The following is a 25,015-nucleotide window of genomic DNA, read 5'->3' as shown; positions in this document are numbered from 1 at the left end:
TTAATACACAGAATTTATAGTGCATGCACCACAAAAATGAGAGAAACTAAAACACAAAAATGTTACATTCATGCAACATTGAAGTGTTTATACAGACTGCTGACAAGCCTAGAAACTAAAAGATACAGTGTATGTAAGATAATGCTTCATGAACAGCAATAATTGAAGTCAGATATATTGCACATCTGTATTTTTTGTATTGCTGTACTCTATTCCTATGATGCCAAATATATCCTTTAAGAATTATATGATGTGCAACACATTAAGATAGAGTTTCTATATTATATTATAAATTCTGAGTGTTTACTGCAACAACTCCCAAGTAATCACAATGAATCACATTGCTGAAATTTTATTTCACACAATAACTTTAAAATGAATGTAATTGAAATACAAACATATACTGTAAAGAAAATACTATAACACTGAAAAAACCAGATGATAAACCTATTCCAGCTGTGTTTTGAATTAAGATGACAACACATACATGTAAATTTAGACACAATAGAGCAGAATATGTGGAGGTTTTTTCCAACCATAGCTAAGTATGGAGAATTGAATACTAACCAAGGTTAGAGTTGAGTATTCTGAGCTGAAGCTTCTCCCCCCAAAAAACAAATGTTCCAACCATAAATTGCTTCTGTGATTGTTTCTACCAGCCTACAAAAATATGCTAAGCACCTCCCAAAGCACAGCCCCAAGGAGCTTGAAAACTCATTTAGAGACCCTCTTAGAAAAGTATAGTTACTCAGTAAGAAAGGGGTAGAAAACAAACGGAGATAAGACTGTGAAAATTATCTAGAACTTGCACGCACTGAGTGGATGATCATGAGATCTAATATACCACACACAATTATTAAAAAGATTATTCAGTAGAAGCAAAAATCAATATAGGGTGGTTTTCTTCTCTATAGCAATGGCAGTCTCCTAAGGGTATTTTCAAATTGCAATGAAGACCGTGACAAATAATTATTTGCTACACTTATAAAATTCAGCTGATGAAAATCCATTAACCTTATGGTCATGGTTCACTTGAATTTTATACTTGAGGCTTTTACTGAAGAAATGCTATATTAAAAGGCAAATTAAAGCCATTAATCTTTAACTCTTCCACTACCTCCAAAATGCAGTGGGTTTTGTGATCTTTTGATTAAATAAAGTATAGGCTTTGAACCCTTACTAATACCTATACAATTTTACTAAGTCATTGGCTTGTCATGAAGACAAGATGTTGATTTCTTTATTTTTATTGTTTATTAATAAATTTTTTAGCCACTTGCCTATATATATATATATATATATATATATATATATGAATGAAGGAACGAGTGGAAGAAAAAGGTCACCCTGTCAACATTTCAGTTTCATGACATGCCCTTCAAGATTTAACAAACGAAAGGATGCTTTTACTCCCAAGTACTCCAACTGGTATAGAAGACGACATGAATCAATTTTACTGTTCTGCTTTTCCCCAGCGTAGTTTATCTACAATTCTGCTAGTATGAAACTGAAACAACTCTGCAACTAATCTTTCTCACAACATAAGCTTCAGATTCTCAAATAATCCCCAAAGCGCACAATTTCAGCAATGTTCTAAAAGGTGCATTTCTGACTTGTATTTCCTTGGAAAGTCTCAAAACTTTGCACAAATCCCTTTTAACATCTCAGATTTTTGAAAGGCAGTGCTTTGTAAAAAGGCAGAGCTGACACTGTGACAGCCCTGGCTTACAGCAGCAGGAGTCTTGTGGGCACTTCCACATTTCAAAACAGACTCAGGAAAGGAAAATAAATTGGTTCCTCTGGGTGAAACAGCATACAGTCTTTGTTTAGGGTAAAATAACTTTACTTCTCAGAACAAGCAGACTATTTAGAGTTAAGTTATTCATTAAGATATCTAAACATTACTTGGTAGATGTACTGCGATATGCCTAAGCTCCACTGAGCAATACAGTATTTAAAACAGAAACAGGTGGAAGGCATTGATTAGACTTTGAATTTCCCCAGAGCATCTGAAATTCTTCTAGCAGTTTTCTAGCACAAGAATACAAGAAAAAATCGGAATGTTGTTCCAAACATCACTATTGAAAACTGCTAGTTTTGTCAATAACATTCTGAAGTACAGATCCATAATGGCATAGGAAAACAGAAACTTGAATTGTACATGACAGATTCAACACTTATGACCATAGGAAAATATAAACTAGAATTTTACATTACAGGTTCAACACTTATGACCTTTTCCTTCCCTTTTCTATCCTCCTCAAGCAAAAACCAACAAAAAGTGTTTGTCAGCACAGCCCATGGGTAGGTACTATTCATTTTAAATGCCCCTACTTCAATCATGCAGTTGCCACTTGCCTTCTAACATGATATAGTGCAGAAGCACTGGGAAAGACGCTGTAGATTGTTTAAGCGTAAAGCCCAACTGGGACCACTGGGAGAGAAAGAAAACAAAACAAAACAAAATAAAACCCAAACCCCTGTACATATGTAATTCTGGCCCACAGAGAGCGGAACTTCCATTGCCTCTAGCAACATTCCTAAAGCTGTGGGTACTGACTGAAACACTACAGAAATTGTTTTAGCCGGCAAGGGATTTCTAGATATTTTACAGATTTGCTGGCCTAGCTGACAACATAATCACAACTGAAAGTGACAGATTATCAACATTATTATTGTAAAAAGAGAGAACACTGTGATATGTACTTGCTTTATGGAAAGAACTGGGATGAAAGGTAGGCTGAAAATCTCAAAAGCATTTGTACAAGGACAGCCAAAGGTGCAATTTCAGAGAATTGAAGAAAGACTAAAAATTGAAGCAAGAACCTACATTAATTTGGAAAAATGGCTTGGGACAGAAATATACACATTCCTACTTCATTTCCCGAGCCTCAAATCCACACTTGTGGCTGCCATAGCATCCAATGTTTGAATGCGCTCTCACCCCTGCAGACAGCACTCTCACTGCAGAAAAGAGACCTACCCAGAGAGTTATTTCTGCATATTCCACCACCAATGTATCTGACATTTTGAAAACATAGGGATGCTAGACTAACAGAGTATAGTACACGACAGAGTTTTAGAAGGTTTTAAGTGGAATACACTGAACTACACTGGAGACTTCAGTGGTAATGGAGCATTCACTGTTCAATGTAAGTTATAAAATGGAAATAATGAAGATCAAAATTCTTTCAAATATATTGACATATTCTTCCATCTTAAGAACTAATATGAATAGAGTCAAGAGAAGAACAGGTGCAAATTTAAAAATGAGGGCGAAGAGGTATTTTCTTCCTGAAACATCTAATCCAAATAAAGGAAAAACTTTTGAGTTTTCAACTCAAGAGAACATTGGAAATCCCAGCAGCTGGGCTCTTCCATCAGATTATGAAAGTCAGCTTGGAGGTATAGTACTGCCATACGCTTACAACAACAGAAGTCTCCTCTTGCTGATGTTAAATAGTTAAATAGTTTTATATAGGAAACGCTTCTTTACTGTGAGGATGACCAAGCACTGGCAAAGGTTGTCCAGAGAGGCTGTAGAATTTCCGTCCTTGGAGATATTCAAAAGCCGTCTGGACATGGTCCTGGGCAACTGGCTCTAGATGGCCCTGCTTGAGCAGGGGGACGGGACCGGATGATCTTCAGAGGTCTCTTCCAAGCTCAACCATGATGTGATTCTGTGCCCTTCAGACCATGACTGCTGGCATAGAGACCATAACTTCAGATAATTCAAGTAGCCTGAATGCTGACCCAGCAATGTGATCTTGCTTCTTGTCTCTGCTGCATTCTGTAACTTTCTACTAGAATTGGTAATGCTTGCTTATTTTTTTCCCTTGCCTTTCCTTTCTTTCTCATTCAAGGAAAAAGTGGGAATATTTTTAATTCAAGGAAAGTATTCTTTTGACATTTCTGCTCACAGCAGTATAGCTGGCAGGTTCTGCTCTGCTTCATAGGTACTATTTCATAGGAACGGTCAAAAGACCTTAATTTTGTATTATCAAATAATTTCCATAAAACTATAAGCTTAAAATGCCTCCTGCATAGTTTTGGACTTGCTCCACGTCTCTTGCAGCTAAAGGTGTGGAACCTAGCTGCCTGCTCACCAAATGCCAAAGGGCTAAAGAGTTGAAATATAGACATATGCCTATAAACTTCCTGAAGCTCACCATAACAGATGCTATTTCAAGCTAAGATGAAGGAATGTAGACAGAGATGCCAAAAAAGGGAAAGCCAACATCCAAAACAGCATGTCTAATGACCTCCTGCCTTCAGACTCAAAAGTAAAGAAGTAGCCCGGCTTCTCCTGGTCAACAATTAGTAATATTTGTATTCTTCAGTTCAAGGAAATGCTTACAGGATATTCCTTACTATATGAACAGAATTATTTTAGAATTAAAAACAGTACTATGGTACTATGGAGTACATGGTCCCCTGAACTACAGTTTTTTCAGAATGCTGCTATTATAGTCTAGTACCATTCATTTCTATGGCCTGGCTATAGAAGAGTCTCCACACAACTCCAACATTGATAGTTTTTCCTGATACCGGAACCAACATTCCTTAGCACCACATTTGAGTGCACTCACCTTTATCTTGTCATCTGTTTCCATAGTGGCTTGAAGTCTCCCATTCACACTGAACACACAGAAGAGGCCATTTTCATAATATATGACACAGTGGCCTTCTCTTGAAGCTTGAATAAGTTTTGGTCTCAGGCAGTTTTCAGGACCTTCTAATGTTTCAGGACCTTCTAATGTCCTCAGTAGATCTCCATTCATAGAATGTATGAGACATGGTCCTTCTAATGAAACAGAATGAAATCTCTAGTTATTGATTTACATGCTCATTTAAAGACATCATATATCAAATAATAAGTAATGACTTCTACTTAGGTAATCACTATTATAATACATTATAATGATTTTTGCCATGTTTAAATGGATAGCCTATGACTTTAAGGGTGCCTGAGAGTACAATGAACAGCTTATCCCTTAAAAGCTTTGTATTAAGGTATTTTAGAGCCCTATCAAAATTAGTTAGAGACCTAACAGATTTTCTTTTGTGGATTTTCTTTTAAAACTAGTAGTAGTTAATTTTGAGAGCACAAAAATAAACGTACTGAATCCTAAAATGAGATTTTCAAAATACGAAGAAACACAGAGGTAAGTGTAATGAATTTACATACATAGGTACTCTAAAAATGTGTATTCTCACATTAAGATTTTAACCCATACATGATCCACTAAATATTTGCTTTTTAATATATTTGGACAAATATCTGATCTGCATGTAAGCCACAAGTGTTCACATGCGTAAAACAGAAACACACACGTGCATATGGTGAGTACACCCAACTTTGAAAAAGTGTCTCTTACTTTGGAAACACTAAAGCAGAAAGATCCTAATTCTAAGAAATTTCCAGTTTAAAAATAAGTGTGGACCAGCAAATAGGAAAATGATAAAAAATATCCATGGAATCAACATAATTCTTTACAATTTGCCTGCCAAAAGCAGGTCTTTGAGAACACAAATGGGGCATATTACAGGCTTTGTAGCTAAGCTCAAAGAGCCTGAACAGAATCACTCCGAATTTTAGCTGGTAGTTTATATATACCCTTCCTCAAACAAACAAGACAGCACATTCTCTTTCTCCTGAAACTCATTTTTGCTTCCCTTTCTGAGAAGTTATCCATAACAAACATCCTGGCAGTCAAGAGCTGCATCCAACAGTATGCTATATGCAATTACACTGGGTAAACAAACAAAAAGAAATAGTAGTCAGTAGGCTATAATAGGGAAACTGATGTGGTTGCTTCTTCTTGTAAATGTCTGAATAATCCTCAGTTTTAACATGTTTAAAAAGAGGTTTCAAATTCCACAGCAACTAAAAAAAGGTTAGAAATAAAACCACCATAAAGTTAATAAATTCTGCCACCTGAGACTATATTCCTTTTTGCATTAGGATGCTACCTTACCTTTTGAACCACTTATTACCAGGCCAAGTTCAGCACAAATGGTAGCACAGGTGATCTCATAGTCATGTCCTGTCAAAATAGCTCGAGGAGTTGCAAAATCACCTTCAATGAAAAAACAATAAAAGCAATCCTTTGTTACAATCTATTTCTAAAATCTCTGCTTTCAATCACTGAAGCGTCTTCAGTTTCCTTGCTCTTTGAGTTCATGTTCCCTACAAATCACTTCTATCTACTGTTTGCATATGGTTGTTCTGTACTCATATCTACATAGAACAGCAGCAGTATACTATAGGAATTCAGCCTGCACATTTACTAACGCACATTAATATAAGTCAGGTGTGTAGTAAAAACAAACAGAAGTCGGAGCACACAGATTTGCATTTTCCCCCTCTATTTTGTTTTTGTGGAGGAAGAGATAGTCAATTACTACCTTTTCCTATAACAGGCATAAGTAAACACAAGTGTCACTATGACAGATACTAAGAGGAGACACCTACAGTGCTCAAAGATGAAGTAAAACATCCACTGACTGATTTTATTTTAATCTAGTAACAGCGTTGAAACCTCAGCCTGATACCTAGTTCCTTGTAAGAATGTGGAGCTTGGAACATAATCAGTATGAATTTCAGATAAGTTTGCAAAATCAAAACACCCAACCCAACGTTAATTACTGCTGCTCTTATTAGACATTTCCCTGCAACAAGAACAAATAAAACTGTATTTTTCTGAGATTCTCTTTGTAATCAAACATATATGGATACCATAAAGAAAAAGAAATTGTACAACTGGCACATTGAAAGGAAAAAAAAAAATTATTCTCCAGGTCAAGACGCAGAAAGCAAATAAAGCTCTTTAAATAGTTTTATAACTTCACTCACAGGTCATTCACTGCATCACCCTCTTCAAGAGTGCTAGCATTTCATGGAAATCACAATGTTGTTTTTGTATTACCATATAATTAGTTCATTCATAGCATTTTACGAAGCATTTAAACTCTAAAGAATGTATCTTGGGCCATGTTATCATGTAGTTTCAAAAAGGATTAGACAAGTTTTTAAGCAGCAGGGATAATTTCACTTCACAGTACATGATGATATGTGAGATACCAACAGGGCAGTAAAGCAGTGGTAAAATCAGACTTTTTTTACTTCCAAAACAGGAGATGGTTTTGCAAAGAGACAGAGTAATAATAGGGCCAACTGTCTCCATTGGTTACTAAGGTAGCAACATCCAAATATATATTTGGGGTTGTAACTTTTCAAAAGATAAAAACAGCATAATGCCATTAGTTTGTCTATGTAGAGTCTTAACAGTACTAGCAATACTGGTACTGGGTCTTATTAGAAATTATGCAAATATATTAAAACAGGTAGCTACCCAGACCTCATGTGTACAGCGAGAGACTTCTGTGGAAAGGAAGTGTAGATCTGGGCTTGCATAAATAAAAACTTAGCTTACTCTCAATATTTTATATTTTTACTCAGACCATACGCAACACCTCCCAGAGTGTCCGTGTAGCTGCCACATTCAAATGGCTTTTTAGAATAGGTCATAATCTATGACAAAGTACCAAATCAAGGATTTTGACCTTTCAAAATTTGATTTATTCTGCAGTGACTGTTATAATCTATAATTTATATGCACAATACAAAATCTTGAAAAGTAAATAAATCTGTTTCTTCTTAGATATATACTTACACGCTAAATATATCTCTGTGTATATAAACACACACATACGTTATCAGCATTTTAAATCTGAAAATGCTTTGGAGCAACTTGCTGAATTGTCCCTAATCTCTAATAAATAATCATTAAAAGCTATTGCTTTTGTTTCATATAATGTTTGGCAAAACACACTCAAACCCAGGAAGTATGGCAGACAGTTCAGAAGCAAAGGAAAAACTCCCAACAAATTAGAAGCATAAGGGTAGACTTAATGACGTCTAGGTACTTCTCTGGTGGCTGATCCTATGAACGCTCACAAACCTTTTAGAGAAAATTTGCTCTATTGAACTTCCCTCACCTAAACATGGGGCAGGCACCTTAGAAGATTCATAAATGAACATTGTGTAGACAAGCCACAAATTTGCAGTTTTAGGGGAAAATGTAACAGCAACCATAAGTGTCTTATATCCAGTAACAATTTAATTTTGTTGACACAATTCTTTCTCCCCGTCGTCCCCAAGCCATAGAAGAGTAGGCAGCTTTGTGCATTTAAAGCTCTTGTTAGTTTGTTTTCTTTTAAATGAGCTGCCTACGTTAGCAGAATTCTAGAATTCTGGTTTTATTGCTTTATTTTGCTTTCTTTTGCTTTTAAAAATTGCATTTAACACATACTTGCATAGATCAGCAAGGAATTAATCTAATTATATACTACACATGTTAGTGAAACTTTTGAAATCAGTGAAGTTTTAAATGTACAACGTTGTACTGGAGGTAATGAATATAAGATGTTGGAGTTAGAAGGACTTAGAAGAAGCAATGAATTATTAGGAGGTGCAGATAAACAAAATCCTTATAGTAAACTTATTGCTTACAGCAACTACATTACTCTACACTTTACGTAAGTTAGGCTGTCAGGACCTATATACATAAAATGTAGGAGATAAGACTCTTAAAACAAGAAGTAGAAACTGAGCATATATATTTATCACAGTCCACAGAAAAGTAAAATTACGAAAGCAATGCTCACAGTCTTTTTAGAATTTGGACGTGACTTCAAACATAATAGAGTATAAATCTACAGGTAGCAGGATCAGTGTTTCATAAATTATATCAACTGTTTACTAAATTAGATTTGTTCTAAAGAAACACTTTAATGCAGAAAAGAAATAGAAGAAATCTGAATAGTATCTTTAAAGAAATTAGGACTTGAATAAATACTGTAAAAGAGGAGTCCTGTGAAAAGTCAGGCTGACTCCTTTGATAAGAATGTCAAGTATTTAGGGGTTTCCAAGCCTCTGATTTTCCAAATAATGGGGTCAACTTAAAAGCTGGTCGTAGAGCAGAACAGATTTCTTTAAAAGCTTTTAAACTGTTACTGCTTCAGAAGATTGTCATGGTTTTCAATAATGCAAAGAGAAAATTTTATTTTGTTGCTGGTTTAAGGGGCACCACTTCAAACTTTTCTAAATTGTTTTAGGGGAACAGGCTTGCAGACCTTTTGAAAAGCTGGGGAAGTGACTTCAAAGGGAAAAGAGTCTTTGTCCGCTAAGCAGGTTTACGACCACTGATGCAAACCCTAACTAAGGATTGAAAAGAATACTCAGTGCATCTTTATGGAGATCCTTAAGGAAGATGAACAAGTCAAATGAGATTAAAGATAGTTCAAATCCTAGCACTAATAACCAAGACACAACAGTTTTACAGATGTGCTTTTCTCAGCATAGTATATAATAATATCCTTAGTCTATACCATTGCTGGATTGCTACTTGAAGTTGAATGCTGTAAGAATCTTAATGCCACGTTCACATCGCAACAAATGTCGCCAATGATTTAAGTCACAGGAGATATACATAAAGTTATTTTCCAGTAATGGACAGAATACTTTACCTTTACAGTAACCATTCAAATTATTTCAAAAGAACTCTCCTACATTCCAATAAATAATTTCTGCAAAGCTGTTTTCCAATAGAAAATAGCATAAAATATCACTCTTCCTTAAGTGACTAAAGTACATTTTAAATCATAAAATTCAAGCTTCAGAAGATAAAAGAAGAGCACATGATATCATGTCAGCTTATGGCGATATTTCAGTGAAAAAATGTTAAGCGTTTGGAAACTACGTTTAAAAAGGAACAGCGGGATTATGGCAAAGTCAAAACTTTCTTCTAGCTTAATGACATCCAGAAGAAGATACGCCTTACTGGATAACAAGAAATTGGTTTGTATTGCTGGGTCTTTCGCTGCTATTTTTTCAGCTTCGGTCATGTTACAAAACAAAACAGGATCATGACATTTTAAATCCATCAGTAAATTCCTAAAAAGACCACTTTCTACATTTTCAGCACTAAGCTGTAAGAGCTGAGCCAAGCATAGGAACTCATTTAAAGAAAAATCTCTCCCTAAGATGAAATCAAACTAGAGATCGACTGAAAAACTTATCTCATAATGAAATATGAGATACACTTCCTACTATTTCTGGGTGAGATAATATTATGCAACACATTAAAATATAAAATAGTTGAGTATGCTCCTTTTTATGTTTTATGTTGAGAAGACAGTTAATTATGATAAGTCACAGACAGCCAAACAGTCATTTCTAAATTATTATTCTATGATTGCAGAGGCTCAGGGCAGTTTTAAATGGCAAATTAATTATGTGATTTTATGTCAATATAAAATCCAAACTAAATGAAGCATCAGTTAATCTAAGTATCTTTTACCTACTTCTTGCAAAAATAAGTGATTGAGTTCTTTCTCAGAAGGATACATCAACCAAACCAAATTATATATGTAAGAAAAGTCATCTAAAAATCATTTTACAAATTTCACAATTTTGAAGTTGCTTCATCTGATAAAAATTGAGGAAAACAACAAAAGGTTTGAAATCAATTTGAGAAGTACAAATGTACTTACAGAATATATGACATTTGGACAAAAGTGCTTTCAGCAAAATCTAAGGAAATCAAGAAAACTAATTTGCGGCTAGGCTTCTATGTTGATTATATAGCAAGTTTCAGAGTTTAATTACATCACGGTGATGACTGTCAATTATTATATAAACTCTGTATATTAACATTATTTATAGATCACCCACAGTGAACATTTAAATAACAGCCAACTGGTTAAAAACCCATTTCACTGGTGCAGAAAAGCTAGTTCTTTGATAGATGTGACATCTTACTAAAGCAATACCACAAAATATTACTGAGGTATTCCTAAAACTTCAGTTTGAATAATCTTTCCTTTGTAAATATGCATTTTTATGTAACAATGTAACCTTTTCATATCATATAGGAACTTCATTGTTGTCCGGTTTTTCACATGACACTCCATCAGCATTTCCTCTCATTCCTTCAAACTACTTCCCATCTGTTCAGACTTTTTTTTACAACAAAAAGTTCAAGTTTATGCTAGATGCAAGTTTTGTTTTTGCAAAAAACACTTCAACTGTATATTTTCTGAAAAAGGAACAATATCTTTGAACAACATACCATTCTATCCTGAAGTAAAATCTAAAAACATAAAACACAGAAGATGCTATAAGTGCTGTTACATTTATACAGTAAAGAAAAAAAAAATAGATTTATCTTGTAGAATTCATTTCAGCAAATGTACCACAGGAAAGGCTTACTGTACTCCTTCCCGCAGTCACACTGTGCAACAAGTAACTAACATTTATTCAGTACTAAGATGAGATTTTTCCTACACATTGTATGAAGAGAACATGTTCACTATGTTTCCAAAATAAACACAGTAAAGAAAAAGATTTAACAGGCCTTCATGAATTGGATATTACAATTCAGGTTTCAAAAGTCAATAATCCCTAGCCTCTTAATTCCTACACCATGTGCAATGCGAAGCTTTCTGGAACGCGTTCGCTCTTACTAGGGATTCATCTGCTGGAAGTCCTGGAAGTCATTCAGCAGGACTCCTCCCACTGAACACAGACCTTTTTGAAGCCCCTGGAAAGTATCTGCAGGTGAATATTCAGGGTCAGTGTACACTAATATTTTAATATTTGCACCATCCCGACTTCATAAACTGCTACTTAAATATCAGCTTTGAAGTTTTAAAACACTGTCATTTTTGTTTGAGAATGTTCTAAAACAGCTTTATGAAGGGGCTTTTTTTGTTTATGCTAAAAAAAAAATCTATTTTCTTCATATTTCTCTCTTGTGGTTTATAGGTATAACTATTCCATTACCTACTGAGTCCAAGGAAAAAAACAACAAACCCCAAGAGAAAAGGAAAAAAAAAATCAAGCAATTATTTCAGTCAGAAATAGTACCTACTGCAGAATTGTTGCAAGATAAAAGACATCTTACAATGTGCTGAAACTGACCACTAGTTGAAACTTATATAATATTTCATACCTTGTGCAGAAAATAATCTGAGATGAGAGGTTTCATATGAGAATTCAGCTCAATTCGGCAGGTTTTGGTTTTGTTTTAGTTTTTTTTGCTATTAAAATAATACATTAAAATAATGTATTTTTGTTTAAAATGAGAAAAATGTATCACTGCAAAATAATACTGTTCCATAACAGCATGTATAGAAGTCTGTGCTTTAGCTATTTGATTGCTTTTGTAAAGTTAATTTCAAACCGATGCACCAATAGTGTATTGCACTAGATAGATGTTTACCACCTTTACATATCAATGTAACTGGGAATACCGATAGCATACACCACGTTCAGAGCACACATAAATTTGCTGTCTTTTTAAAAGTAACTGTTTTAAAACAGATACTTTTTCAATGAAGCAGGTCATAATTCTAATTACATATAGTATTCTTGCACTCAGAGAAGTAATGCTTATCTCTGTGATGTTAGCGTTAATAGAATTTAGATCCAAAAACACTTACAAAATAATTTCCAACCTGAGTCAGGATTATTGTATTAACTGAATAATTTTTACAACATTTAAGTTGGTAATTTTATTCTAGACTATAAATTATTGTATCTTCTGCATTACGCTGTCTGTCTTACATGTTTCAGACTTTGAACTGAATGGTTATTTTTCCCAGCAACCAAACAAGGTAAATAAATGTGATATATTAGTACATCATCCCACCACGATGCATATGGTGCACATTAAGGTTGTATTCATTTACCATATGAATATAATTCCTTTTACCACATCAACTATTAGTTACAAGTTGTAAATATAGCATTGTTTTTCCTGGAACTCAAAGGTCTGCATTACATCATGAAGCACTAAATATCCTTATCCTTCTGGAGAATTTCATGCATATAGTTTTAGTGACACCTGAAGCTGGATACTGCCAAAAAAGCAGCATCCAAACTCTTTCTCTGTTTCCAGTCTCAAAATATGTACTGCCTTCACTTGCATCCGGATTGTGCCTCAAAACTTGCTCTACAACATTATTTGCAATTACATACTCCGATTGACAAATCCTGAAACACAATCTCTCTTAGCCAGTTGAAAACAAGGATGATACAGGTGATGCACTTAACACTGTAGGACATACTTTTAGCCAAAACAAGTATTTATAGCACACAAACTTACATGCTCATCAGTACCAAATCACTACGACTATTTAAATGCTTTCCGAACAATTAGTGAAATCTATTGCAAGTTCTTTTCAATGAAGACCTTGTCCTCATATCTATCTATGATGTAACTTTCTTGGTATTATATAAATACAAAATTATATTGCTTATGCAGCATCATTGCAGATTTCCAGATATACCAGAATTCATCCACCTGTTATACCTCATCTTTTTTCAGTTTAAATATTTGGAGGCTGGAACCATCATTTATATGTGATTTATAGAGTACTTGGAGGAATGAGGCCTCAACCTCTTTGAGGTATCAATGTGTTACAGTTTAAAAAAGTAACGACAGTGACCTTTTGTAGCTGTATAATTTAAGGCTCTGTTCTAGATTCATGCAGATAGTCCCAGTACTTGCTGCACTGGCTACAACGCTGCCCTGTGAAGATACAGGGAATTGTAGAACCAATTACAACATCAGGGCCTCTGTCCATTAAGCTTTCATGAGGCTTTCAAGACTAACATCAAATAATGCAATAAATGTTAGGCAGAAGAATATTTAGTGGTTGCTATCCTTTTCAAAACATGTTAGGGATACTTTTCTAAGCCTTGTGGGTCTTCTCTATGAAACAAATTTTACTGAATTTGACTTACAACTGGAATAGCAAAATTTAATATTGCAGTTGCTAGAGCTCTAGTAAAAAAGAAAAAAGTATTCCATTTCTTTTTACAGTCGCACTTAACAAAACACTCCTGACCTATTTCTATTTCAGTTCACATGTTAACCTTAAATTCACATTGTATTTTCTCACTATAATTTTAATAAAAAGGATAAAAATTATACTACAAATGAAATATTTTTTTTTTTGCACCAAATATGTGAAAATATATATATTTTAAATACTTTACTAGGCAGTGCTTTGGTCAGTCCCAAGATCAGCTTTCAACTCAATGCCAGCAGATGGTGCTAAAGGATTCTTGCTTTATATACAATATTGTGCTACTCTGTCCAGCCATTTTTGAGAAACAAAGAATATTCTTTATGTCTGCAGTTAAACAGTGTTAAAATAATATTGAATTATTTACTGGCTTTTTTTGAAGAAGGGCTCACACAGTAATATAATGTGTGTAGGGTTAAAAAATAAATGTGCTATTGAACACCGAAAGGAGCACATGCAGGCTGTTTTTAAACTCTCAGTGCTGTAGTATCATAGAGCAACACTCTTTTCTTAACAGACTGACTACAGTGAACGGCATCTATAGACTTAATAGCTGCAGCAATTCCAAACATATTTTAGTATTTGGAGGCTCTGCAAATTTTTAGCTATTATGCCAGACCACCAATTGACAGAAATCAACAATAATAGCAGAATTTCCATTACTAACTAACATGATTACTGATTTATGGACATTTTGATACCGCTACTACCTAGCATGATAAATGTAAAAGGGAACATTGACAGATACGATTTTTACAACTCCTTCCCAATTAATTTTTTCAAGAAAAGAAGCTGTTACACGAACTACTTCCAAAATATTTTTCTTTTTTTTTAGGAAATAATAATTAAATTCATTAAATCATTAAATTCTAAATAAATATTTATGCTATAAACATTCTTTAGAAATGTGGAACCTTATCTTCTCTATTATCATCGGTTTTGAAACTGAAAATAAAAGTCCAGGTCATGCAGAAACTTGGGAACCAAGATGTAGGTTAATTCAAGATGAGGATAAGGATGGGGGAAAAAGGCAAAGAGGGTTTTTTGCTACTAAGTTAACAGCAGACATATGACCTGCCTGAAATCAGCGTGACTATTCACTGTCTACAGAGGCAAGTACGTATGCAAATCTTCACAGAATTCAGGTTTACAGGATTAGTGTGTCTGAGGACAAATTATTACCTATGACATTACTCTTTAATCAGTTGACACAAAGATGCTCATCAGATCATATTTTCAAAATTTAAATCACCTGCATTATCCACTTAAATAATTAATTATCAAGCACTCACTTATAAAAAGTTTAAATTTTCAAATTGAAAAATGTGTGTAGCAGTTGATGAGATAAAAATGTTTTATCTTTTGCTATGATTACTAATACAATTAAAACTAATGATTTCTACACTCTCAAGACCATAGCTTTAATTTAATAATAATGTTAATTGATAAAAAGTCTTTCAGGTATTCAAATACTCATTTAGGAATTGTAGCTATAAAAAAAAAAAACAAATAAAATACAGCTTCTTTTAAAAGTAGCTTGGATAGCAGCTAGACTGTTCTTTGGCAAGACAGGAAACTGGTGATTAAATTTTGAATCCTTTGGGAGATTTCATATTTTATAAATTGAAAAGATTATGTATTTTAAAAATTTGTATCTGAGGAAGATATTCTACATGTTAGCAATAGTAGAAGTGTTCAATGAATCCTCTCATTAAATCTCAGTTAAATCCAGTAATTGTTTTTTTTTAAGTACAAAATCATGTGCTTACATTCACACATGTGCCCTGCTACACAGCTACACTACTAAAAGCATTTAATTTCTCTAACACACTTCAGAAAACCTGAATATAGTACCCTCTAAAAAATATAAAACTATGCAATGAAAGCAACCCCATAATCCTCGTGATGCAAATGTGATACATACAGAGAGTAACATTTTCTAGTTTTATGGGCTAACATAAAAGAGGTAATATAATTTGTTTTATTCACATATGTGTGGAAGATCAATGCAATAACTCAGAAGAGATCACATTAGTATTAGTAGTAGTAACACAGTTATACACAGACTCTACATTTCATCAGTACTGGATACTTTTCTCAGGTAAGCCTTAATTTCATTAAGCAAATCAAATTTCTAAATTAGAGATCTTTTTGTTTTTCAAAATATGAAAACTAAAAAATAATTATGAACAAATCTATAGATATTTTGAAAGCAATAGAACAGTCTCTTCATATTCTATGAATATAGTGCAAGAATAGCAGAAAAGTGCTTTATTCTCCACCTCGACTATGGAAATGCCTACCATTTTATAAGCACAAACCATATTAAGACAATTAAATTCACCACTGTAAACCTCCCTTCCAAGAAAGTACATCCAAACAACATAATTACAGTGAAAAAACAAAAACTTTGAAGACATAGATTGACATTCACTAATCTGATACCTATCTGGTAGGTATAGGTGAGGGATCATTAAGAAGGAGGATTGGAGAAAATGGGATATTCCAACTACAAAGACATTTTTTGGTAAAGGAATACAAGAAGTATGTGTGTAGCAAGCAATTTGGTGACAATTTTTAAATAAGCAACAGCTAGAGATGACCTTCTAGATATGATTATAATCAATATAGCAAAACAGATAAAAAACGTGGTGGTGAAAGGAACTTACATTGAAAGTAGTGAAGAAGTGAGTGTGTTCAATACGCTTTGAAAGGGAAAGAACAAGGACAACAAGATAATTTTTTGAAGTATTTTGGGAAGACAGGTTTCAATAGATATAGAACATTGTTCTGTAAGATCTCATGGGGAGATAAGTCTACAGAAAAAACAAAGGAAAAGGTAATAAGGTTACTAGCGAAAACTGCTCCAATGCAGCAGAAGGGTAAGACAGACAAGAAGATACCAGCTGGCGCAACTGAAAATTCTCCAGTGACTATAAACACAGGAAAGTCAGGCAGAAAGATCAAAATAAGTGAGATTTTTCTGAACCAGTGTAAGAGACAAGGTATGAGCAAGCAGGGACAAAGCCAGAACAGACAAGCATAGATGAGATGCAACTAAAAAGGACATCAGAAATAACAGTCACTCTATAAACACAGAAATATGTTAAGTTTTCATGAGAAATTGGTCTGTTATTAAGAGCAAGCAATACCAATAGATGATGCCATGCATTTGAAAGTAATTCAGTAAAAGTCTTCAATAAAAAGGTCAGCTGCAGTCAGGCAGCAAACATAAGTAAAAGCAGCAATTAGAACTGTTGTCTCAATTAAAGAATATCTAAATGAGGTAAATGTTTGGAACTCAATTGGCCTGATAATATTGATTTGAGGATACTGTGAAAACGAAACTAAATAATCCCAGAGTTGTAACTGTTGTTTTACGGATATTGGGTGAGGTTCTGCAAAACTGAAAAAAGTCTTGTGTTGTTTAAGAAGCAGAAAAGGAAAACTGAGAAATTAGAGAGTAGTCTGCTTAATCCCAACAAACAGAAAAAATACTGGCAGAACATTTACCTTTTTTTTTATATATATATATACACACACACATAATTTCCTAGAAGAAAACAAGATGAGTAACAGCTGATTTCGATTTGTTATGAACAAATGTCAAAGCAATTTTTTTCTTGCAATGGCAGAGTAACAGGACTTGTGTTCAGGGAGACATCATATATTTTGACTTTAGGAAGGACTCTGGCACTGTTTCACATGGGCAATTTCTTAAGGAAAATAGGGAAGCACATGTTTAGAAGATGTGCTACTATACATCAGAGGAAAAGCCAGTTGGAAAGCTATATTCAGAAAGCTATTCACTGTCAAAATGGTAAATGTATCGATGGGCATTCCTGGGCTGTGTACTATCTAATATTTTCTTTAACGACCAGTTTGATAGAGTAAGACTGCAAATTACATTTGCAGACATGAGTTGCTGCAAGTCTGCTGGAAAACAGGATGAGAATTCAAAATGAGTTTGAAAAATTGGAGAAACAGTCTAAAAATAATACAATTCAGAAAGTTTAAAGACAAGATTCCACAGCCAAACTACACAGAGAAGGAGAAACAACTGAGAAGACAGTCATTCTTCGGAAAAGACTGAAATTTATATTGGCTCATACACTTAAAAGAACTAACACTGTCATGCTGTTTTGAAACAAACAGATATCCCATGGGGATGTGAGAAGTACTGGTCGGTAAAACAGGTTGTTTTCTACTTATTACTGGAAAGACTTCAACTGCATTGCTGGGTCTACTTTGACAAAGACAGACAATTGAAGAGGAGAGGAACAAAAAAAATCAGAGGTCTAGAAAAACACGACTTATGGCAAAAGACAGAAAGAACTGGGTTATTAAACATGGAAGCAAGGAATTGCAGGTCATGGTAATCCAAATAACTGGAAGTTGTTGCAAGGAGGAAATAATCAATCTGTTCTCTACACAAAGAATAAATATGTAAGAAATGATAGAATTCAACTGCTGCAAAAAAGAACTGGATACTAGGCTGAACACTGGGAAAAGACTCCTAATGGTAGGGCTTGTAAGACCCAAAAATATATTTGCCAAAGTTTATAACAGAAGGTTGGACAAACATCAGTCGAGAATGGGTTTGGTGTAATTAAGCCTTTTTTGGGAAAAGAGAATAGATCAGGTGACCAAAGCTCCTGCCCGCCCTGTTTCCTATGGTTCTGTCATTACAAAGTAAAATGCAATCCCTCAACCTAGGAAATGTCCAAACACTAAGAGTTGCCACTTGAGCTTCAAAGCGAGAGTGGGATCTGAAAGTGATGCACACCATTTGTATGCAAATGAATTCTCTCCTCTCTTTTCTCAAGCCATCACAAGTAGTTCCTCCCCTCACCCCCCACTTCTCACCTGCCCTCCACCTCCATCGCATTAGGCTGGTCAAGTGCAAAACACGGCATCTTTCCCTCTCCCAGTAACCTCTACACATCCTACTACCCTACTCAGGAATAACACAAGTCCTGAAGCATAATGTCACATCCCCAAGTGGTACCTTGCTATTAGATCGGAGCCTTTAAATATGCAAAAGCCAACCTTGTGATACAGATCACACATGGGCTTCAAGGGGTACCAAGGGGAGGGTTACATCCTCTCCCTCCTACCTCCCCCACCTCCCCAAAGCAAGCCACATGCCAAGGAGAGAAAAATAAAAGCCTCTTACGCTATCCAAAGTGACTTTACATCTCCACAGGAAATTATGCTAATTAATGTGAACTCAACATGGCTCAGGGCTATTCTAAAGGATACAACTATTTCAGATCCTCTGCTCTGTTCTGAATTATTTCTATGCTTGGTCAGAAATTGTCCACAGAAACACTTCTGCATCAGAAAAGGCCTGTGCACCGAAGTGAAGTACTGCCATGCTTCTACATTTTCAAAAACAATTAATTTAGAAAGAAAAAAACCCTACATTTGATCAAAGAGCATGGTGAAATATTTTTTGAATTTCAGGTTTTAATTTGAGAAGGAAAAAAGGACTTAACCTAAATGTAATCAAGCTGGTTTGTGAAGAATAAAAATAGCTTCCAGCAGATGTGTCCCATGTAGGAATTTTATATTTTTGAGATTTAAATTCATCAAATTTGGTTTAAATTGATCAATGCATTTGAGAGTTATTAGGGAGAAACTAAACAGACAGTGAGACTGCACAGACATAATTTCTTTAAGAAGTCAGATTAAAAGTTAAAAATTAAAGAATGTAAATAATGAATATTTCAGTAACATATTTCTTCTGTTAAACCAAAAACTTGAAGAGTTTTTCCAAACAGTCCAGTTGGCCAGAAAATGGTCCTTGATAAAGAATATCAAACCAAACACACATTTATCACATATGCCATAGCCCACCTGGTTTGTCAGCTTGAGTTAAGTACCATTCTAAAACATTAATATATGCAGCCAGAGATCAAGAGCTCAGTGCTATCTAAAATAACGAAACCAGATAAAGGAACCTAATGGCGGAGTAATGGGTGCCCAGTAGGATAGCATTTAGGGTAGCTTGGTCATACTAGTCTGCTGACTGACGTGTATCAGAGGCAACAGGTACTATGAAAGGAGGAAAGAAATGCTCTGTTTTAGATTATTTTTGTTGAAACTTCTCTGGCATCATGATTTGGTACAGTGCCATTGAATGCATGTTGCTGTGAAGTCATTTTAAGATGGAAATTAGAGATAATTAAGTAGAGAAAAAAATAGGAAAGAAGTATCAACTTGGAGAGTATCTAAAATTCCAATGAATAATACTCATTGAAAGCACGAATAAACTATATTTTGAGGCAAAAAAATCATAAGCTTCCAATACAAAAAGATATCAGGCAAGTTAAATATCTAGCATTCCACAAATGCATGGAAGTTACAGTTGCAGTTACAGGGCTCAAAACCCAACAAATCTGCTGGTGCTTTCCGTTTCTGACAAAATCAGAACTAAGCAGAAACAGCTCTTTTTATTTGCCTTTTCAGAAAAAATTTGACTGAACAGAGATGCCTATAGAAAGCTATTTCTGGGAAAAATTAAACCCCCCAGATTACCATCTCTTTGAAGCAGAAACTGTCTTTTACTATACACATGTCTAGGCCTATGTATAGTGCCATGAGATTCCAATTCATAACAAAGGCTTCCAGACATCCTATATCACAAAAAAAGCTACATAATGGCAACTAGTAAACATAGGAGCCATTGCATGTCTCTAGTACAAGTACAAGTTTAACAGGACTGCAAAGAAAGAGACTTACCAGGTAGCTATTGTCTGATTCTAAACAGTAGTTAAAATAGCGTGGTATTAACTTTGAAAACTGCAAAATTTTAATATGTTAGAAATTTGCATTAGAGAAGACAGTCAACAGATTGTAACAAAATCTACCTATTCTAGTTAGACACTAGGTACAAAATCTCAGCAAGTGATCTGTTAAGGTGTCATAAAGGAGCCTATAGCCTCAAGGTCTTGTTCACAAAGCAGGCAAGCCTGGCAAATACTCAACAAGACGAACTTCTCAGGACAGGCCTAGGAATCTGCAAAGATGGGCTGCACTTGCAGGCCTTGAAAACATCGTAAGGAGACACCTACAAATGTTCATTGCTTCACACCAGTAAAATATTTAGGGTTTTCTCCTCAAAAGGGCAGTTTTGCTCTTTAGGATTTACAAGGTCGCCTGACTATCGAGCTCTTAAGTTACTTTCACAGACTTTTTGGAGTTTACAAGTTTACAAGCTCTGCAAAAAAAGTGCAGAATTTGCATTTTCTTTAAATTGATAGATTGCAAAATATGTATAAAGTATTCACAGAGATTTTGTCCCTCAACCAAAGCCATATTTATTTAAAGATGCTCATAAAATTCTGCTAGCCACATCCCAGAAAAGCTCCCATCTCTTGAATCAGGCTGTTGGAAGGATAATGGGGATAGTTTGCTCACATCCTCTGCCTGAAGATTCTGCAACTGTGTGAACAGAAGTTCTGTATCTTGTTCAATTTTTGAATAGTTTTCATAGTCAACATCAAATAATTTGCAAGTTAAATTCAGATATTCATTCTGATATTAATTAGTTGTGCTTCTTCAAAATAGTTCACGGGACGCAATTTCAGTCAAACCACCTATTTTTTTCAAATTCATATAACAGTTGAGTAATAGATTGAGTATGGAACACACAACTTTACCAAATTGATTAATTGGGAAGATGTCAGATATTGTTTACATTATATGAAATTGTACGCCAGTTATAATTGCAATATATGCCAGATATTACAACACCTCTTGTCTTCCAGATGTCTATTTTGTCCTCTGCAGACAGCAGGTATGTTTTTACTAGTATTTAAACAAGGTCAGAGAAGACTTTAAGCTTATGGCAGAAAACCTAACGAACACTCTTCTTAAGACAGACAGAATATACTGCTTCTCACTCCTCCTCTTCAGGGCATTTTCTTTTTGGCTGAACAGGACCTCTGTTTGGCTATGATGCGCCCCTTTACTCACGTATATAGGCTCTCATGAGCTGTCCTGAAAGCCTCTTACTCCTGTGAAGTGGCTCACTCAGGCTTTTTCTCAAGCTGCATGTCTGCCTTCTTCTTTGCTTTGGGGATCAGGAATTAATTTTTTGTGTGGAGTGAAACTGGCATAATAACAAGATCACTTTCTACCTTTCCTGTTATATAATACAGGAACAGGAGGTTTGAACAGTCGTAGCGTTTCACTGTTTTCCACAGCAAATTATTAGTTAGGAGAGAGAACCTTAATGAGTAAAAAGACTTGGGATTTCCTGGGAAACGGTGCAAGACGGAAGAGATTAAATTCTTTGGGAAGTGCAAGGTGAGTTTGGGTGGGGAGGGGTTAAAACTGAATTAGGCTGAAGCACGGTTACTCTGACTTATTAGTTTGCTTATATTAGTTTGCTTGCACTGGAACCAATTAAAATGCCTAGTATACGAGAGTGAGGATTAAGCACGTAGCACCCTACCAAAGCGATAAACGAAAAAAGTTTTAAGCTTGCTTCTTTAATGCATCCTACGTCTGTCCTTCTTTCACCTAAGTGTCCCACTCAGGCCATTATACACCTCATTGCAATGACCTTAGTCTAACTTAAAATTCACTGTCTGCATAACTCTACTAATAGCTAAGGTACCGCTGTGAGAACCTATACGCACAAGATTACAGTTGCATAGAATAGAGTCTGCACTGGAGCGATGTACAGTCTTTTTTGTTTCAAACAACTCAAATGCAGGTATTTAATGAAATCATCACGTTGAGAGAAAAAGATTTACTCATATTGAACAGGAAATACAAAAAATGAGTTCCCTTCTCTCACTCCTGAAGCCATTCCTTCCCAATTGAATGAGTGACAAGAAAAAATGTATTTGTAATGCTCAGTATCCTATAACTTTAAAAATTAGTTCTACTCATGCTGCAAAGCAAGCACTGTTTACCCTCAATTCTTTAAACTACAACTGATCACAACTACAAAAAACCACTGTACTTTGGCATTAATGTTACCTAAACTTTGTCACGCAAAGTGTTCACTCAAGCCATTTTTAGACAACATCCCTATAAAACAGGTTTTTCTAGTTTTGCTTACCTCTTGGGTTATCACCAATGATATTGGTTTTGCCATTCCAGTACCAGAGCAGCAATGTTGCATCACGCGATCCTGAGAGAATGTAACAATTTCCTCCAATATAGGACTCAGAACGAACAAGACAGGTTACAACATCCCAGTGTCCAAATATTACTTGTATCAGTTTACCTGAAACACATAAAATTGGTTGTTTTAAAACTACACTTTTATTCTTTCTAGGGCGAATTAAATACATTATAAAGTTGTTTAGAAATATTTTCTTTATTAAAAAAAGGTTCCAAAAAGAACTACGGTGGAGAGTATTTTTTTTTTTCTTGATTTGGTGGAAACTTATTTAAAAGTGCAGTAGTCCACACAGTCCATACAAAAAATATTTACAGTCCATAAATATTATACTTTATTCAAAGGTCAATCATGCCAGAAGGTTTTTTTAATTCTATATGTTTACATTCACTTTACACACAGGAAAATGATGGGATTCTCTTTTAAGGGAAGTTTAAGGTAAGTTTACTGATGAAGGTAACAGTAAAACTGCAAATCTTCTGATGATGTGGGAAACAGAATCAGAAGAAGCTATAGAACATTTAGGACCCAGAAGAAATTGGTAGTGTGAGAGCATATATGTGCATACAGCATATGCAGCTTTTGAGCATCTCCTTAAACAGAGAAAAGTTTTAGATGAAAAATTACTCTTGTAACCCAGGTTTTTCCATCACCATTTAAACACTTGCCAATTATTTCAACCAGCATCCTTCCCTTTTAAAAATTTCTGTAATGTTCAAAAAACCTCAGAAGACAGACCTGGAAAAAACTCTCTTACCTACTGCATATAGGACAAACGCTTGTACCGCTGATAAGAGACATAAATGTTAAAAAGAAAGGAAAGCCTAGGCAGTTAAAAAAAGCGCCATTCAAGAGCCTGTATAAACATGAATATGACTATTCTCTTTTAACCTTAACTAAAGAGGACAATATTTTCAGAAAAATGTACATTTGGATGCTTATGCATAGTGGATTTGCATGTGGAGAGGAAACGCATGTAAGGTCACCCACAGCAGATCTCTGCCAGACCACCCTGCCAGAGGCTGGCTCCTACAGAGCAAACATGTCATGTGTCCTGCCGGTTTCTGGATCTGCCAGCAGCATACATGATCCTCTGAAATGAGAATGTAAGCACTAAAATCCATCTCACTGGATTTGCTGAAGCCTAGCAACTGCAGATCTTGTAGAGACAGGACAAAAGATACACACGCACATTTCTTATGCGCCTACGTGACCCATTCAGGTAACATGGGCCAGGCCATATTCTGCATCCAATGACACAAGGAAGTGTGATGCGTGATGCCATTAATGTGTGACCTCAGATTCCTCAGCCCAAATGACCATGCATCCATTTTTGAATAAAGAATGGGGAAGAACAGAAGGCAAGGAGAGTGATGGTTTTGGAAGGATTAACAACACAGGCCAAAAAAGAAATAGGAAATGCAAACTACTGTACCTGAAATAAAATGTTCTGAAAAGTGTTTAAAAATAATAACTAGTAACATGACAAGTAGTAACACAAATCAGTGTTGGGACTCAAATTAAGCACATCTTAATAAAATATTTTGGTGCATGAATTAAAAACTATTAGTCAATCCTATATTATGGCCAGTAGGACACATTTCAGAGCCCTCTTTCTACACAGTACAAAGGCATTGTGTTCATATTCAGCCACTAAGTAACACTAACAGTAACAAAAGTGAGTGGTTCTGAGGAAAGAACAAAAATAATGTTAACAGCCTGATTTATAACAGAAGATCAAAAAAGTAATTGCATTAAAGTGGAGAAAACCAGAAAAAAAAACAAGAGAAAGGTATGAATATCTACAAAAAAGGGAAACTACTTACTTTAGTACATGAAGAAAAAAATAGAATAACATGATGCAATTTAAAGGAAACCTGCACATCAGATTTAAAATAAAACACTGACAAAACTTACTAGGCAAGTATAATCCCCCAAGAGAAACCGTGAAATGAAGTACCACCACACGAGCCTTTTCTGACTGGAAGGAGCGAAACC

The 25,015-nt window shown here is 35.0% G+C and overlaps 1 protein-coding gene across 2 annotated transcripts in view; it reads right to left on the bottom strand.

Moving 5' to 3' along the window:
* Window positions 1-25,015, bottom strand: part of LRBA (LPS responsive beige-like anchor protein) — a 420,317-nt gene that overhangs the window by 6,912 nt on the left and 388,390 nt on the right. For both annotated transcript variants that reach the window (XM_075149993.1, XM_075149994.1), the window contains 3 exons: window positions 22,955-23,122; window positions 5,979-6,080; window positions 4,590-4,804 (listed from right to left, as the gene is read on the bottom strand). In XM_075149993.1, the coding sequence (XP_075006094.1) occupies window positions 4,590-4,804; window positions 5,979-6,080; window positions 22,955-23,122 (485 nt within the window). The remainder of the gene's footprint in view (window positions 1-4,589; window positions 4,805-5,978; window positions 6,081-22,954; window positions 23,123-25,015) is intronic.

The sequence above is a fragment of the Calonectris borealis genome, chromosome 4, assembly GCF_964195595.1.
Source record: "Calonectris borealis chromosome 4, bCalBor7.hap1.2, whole genome shotgun sequence".
NCBI classification, from domain to species: domain Eukaryota; kingdom Metazoa; phylum Chordata; class Aves; order Procellariiformes; family Procellariidae; genus Calonectris; species Calonectris borealis.
This window is presented reverse-complemented; position numbering and strand designations above follow the sequence as displayed.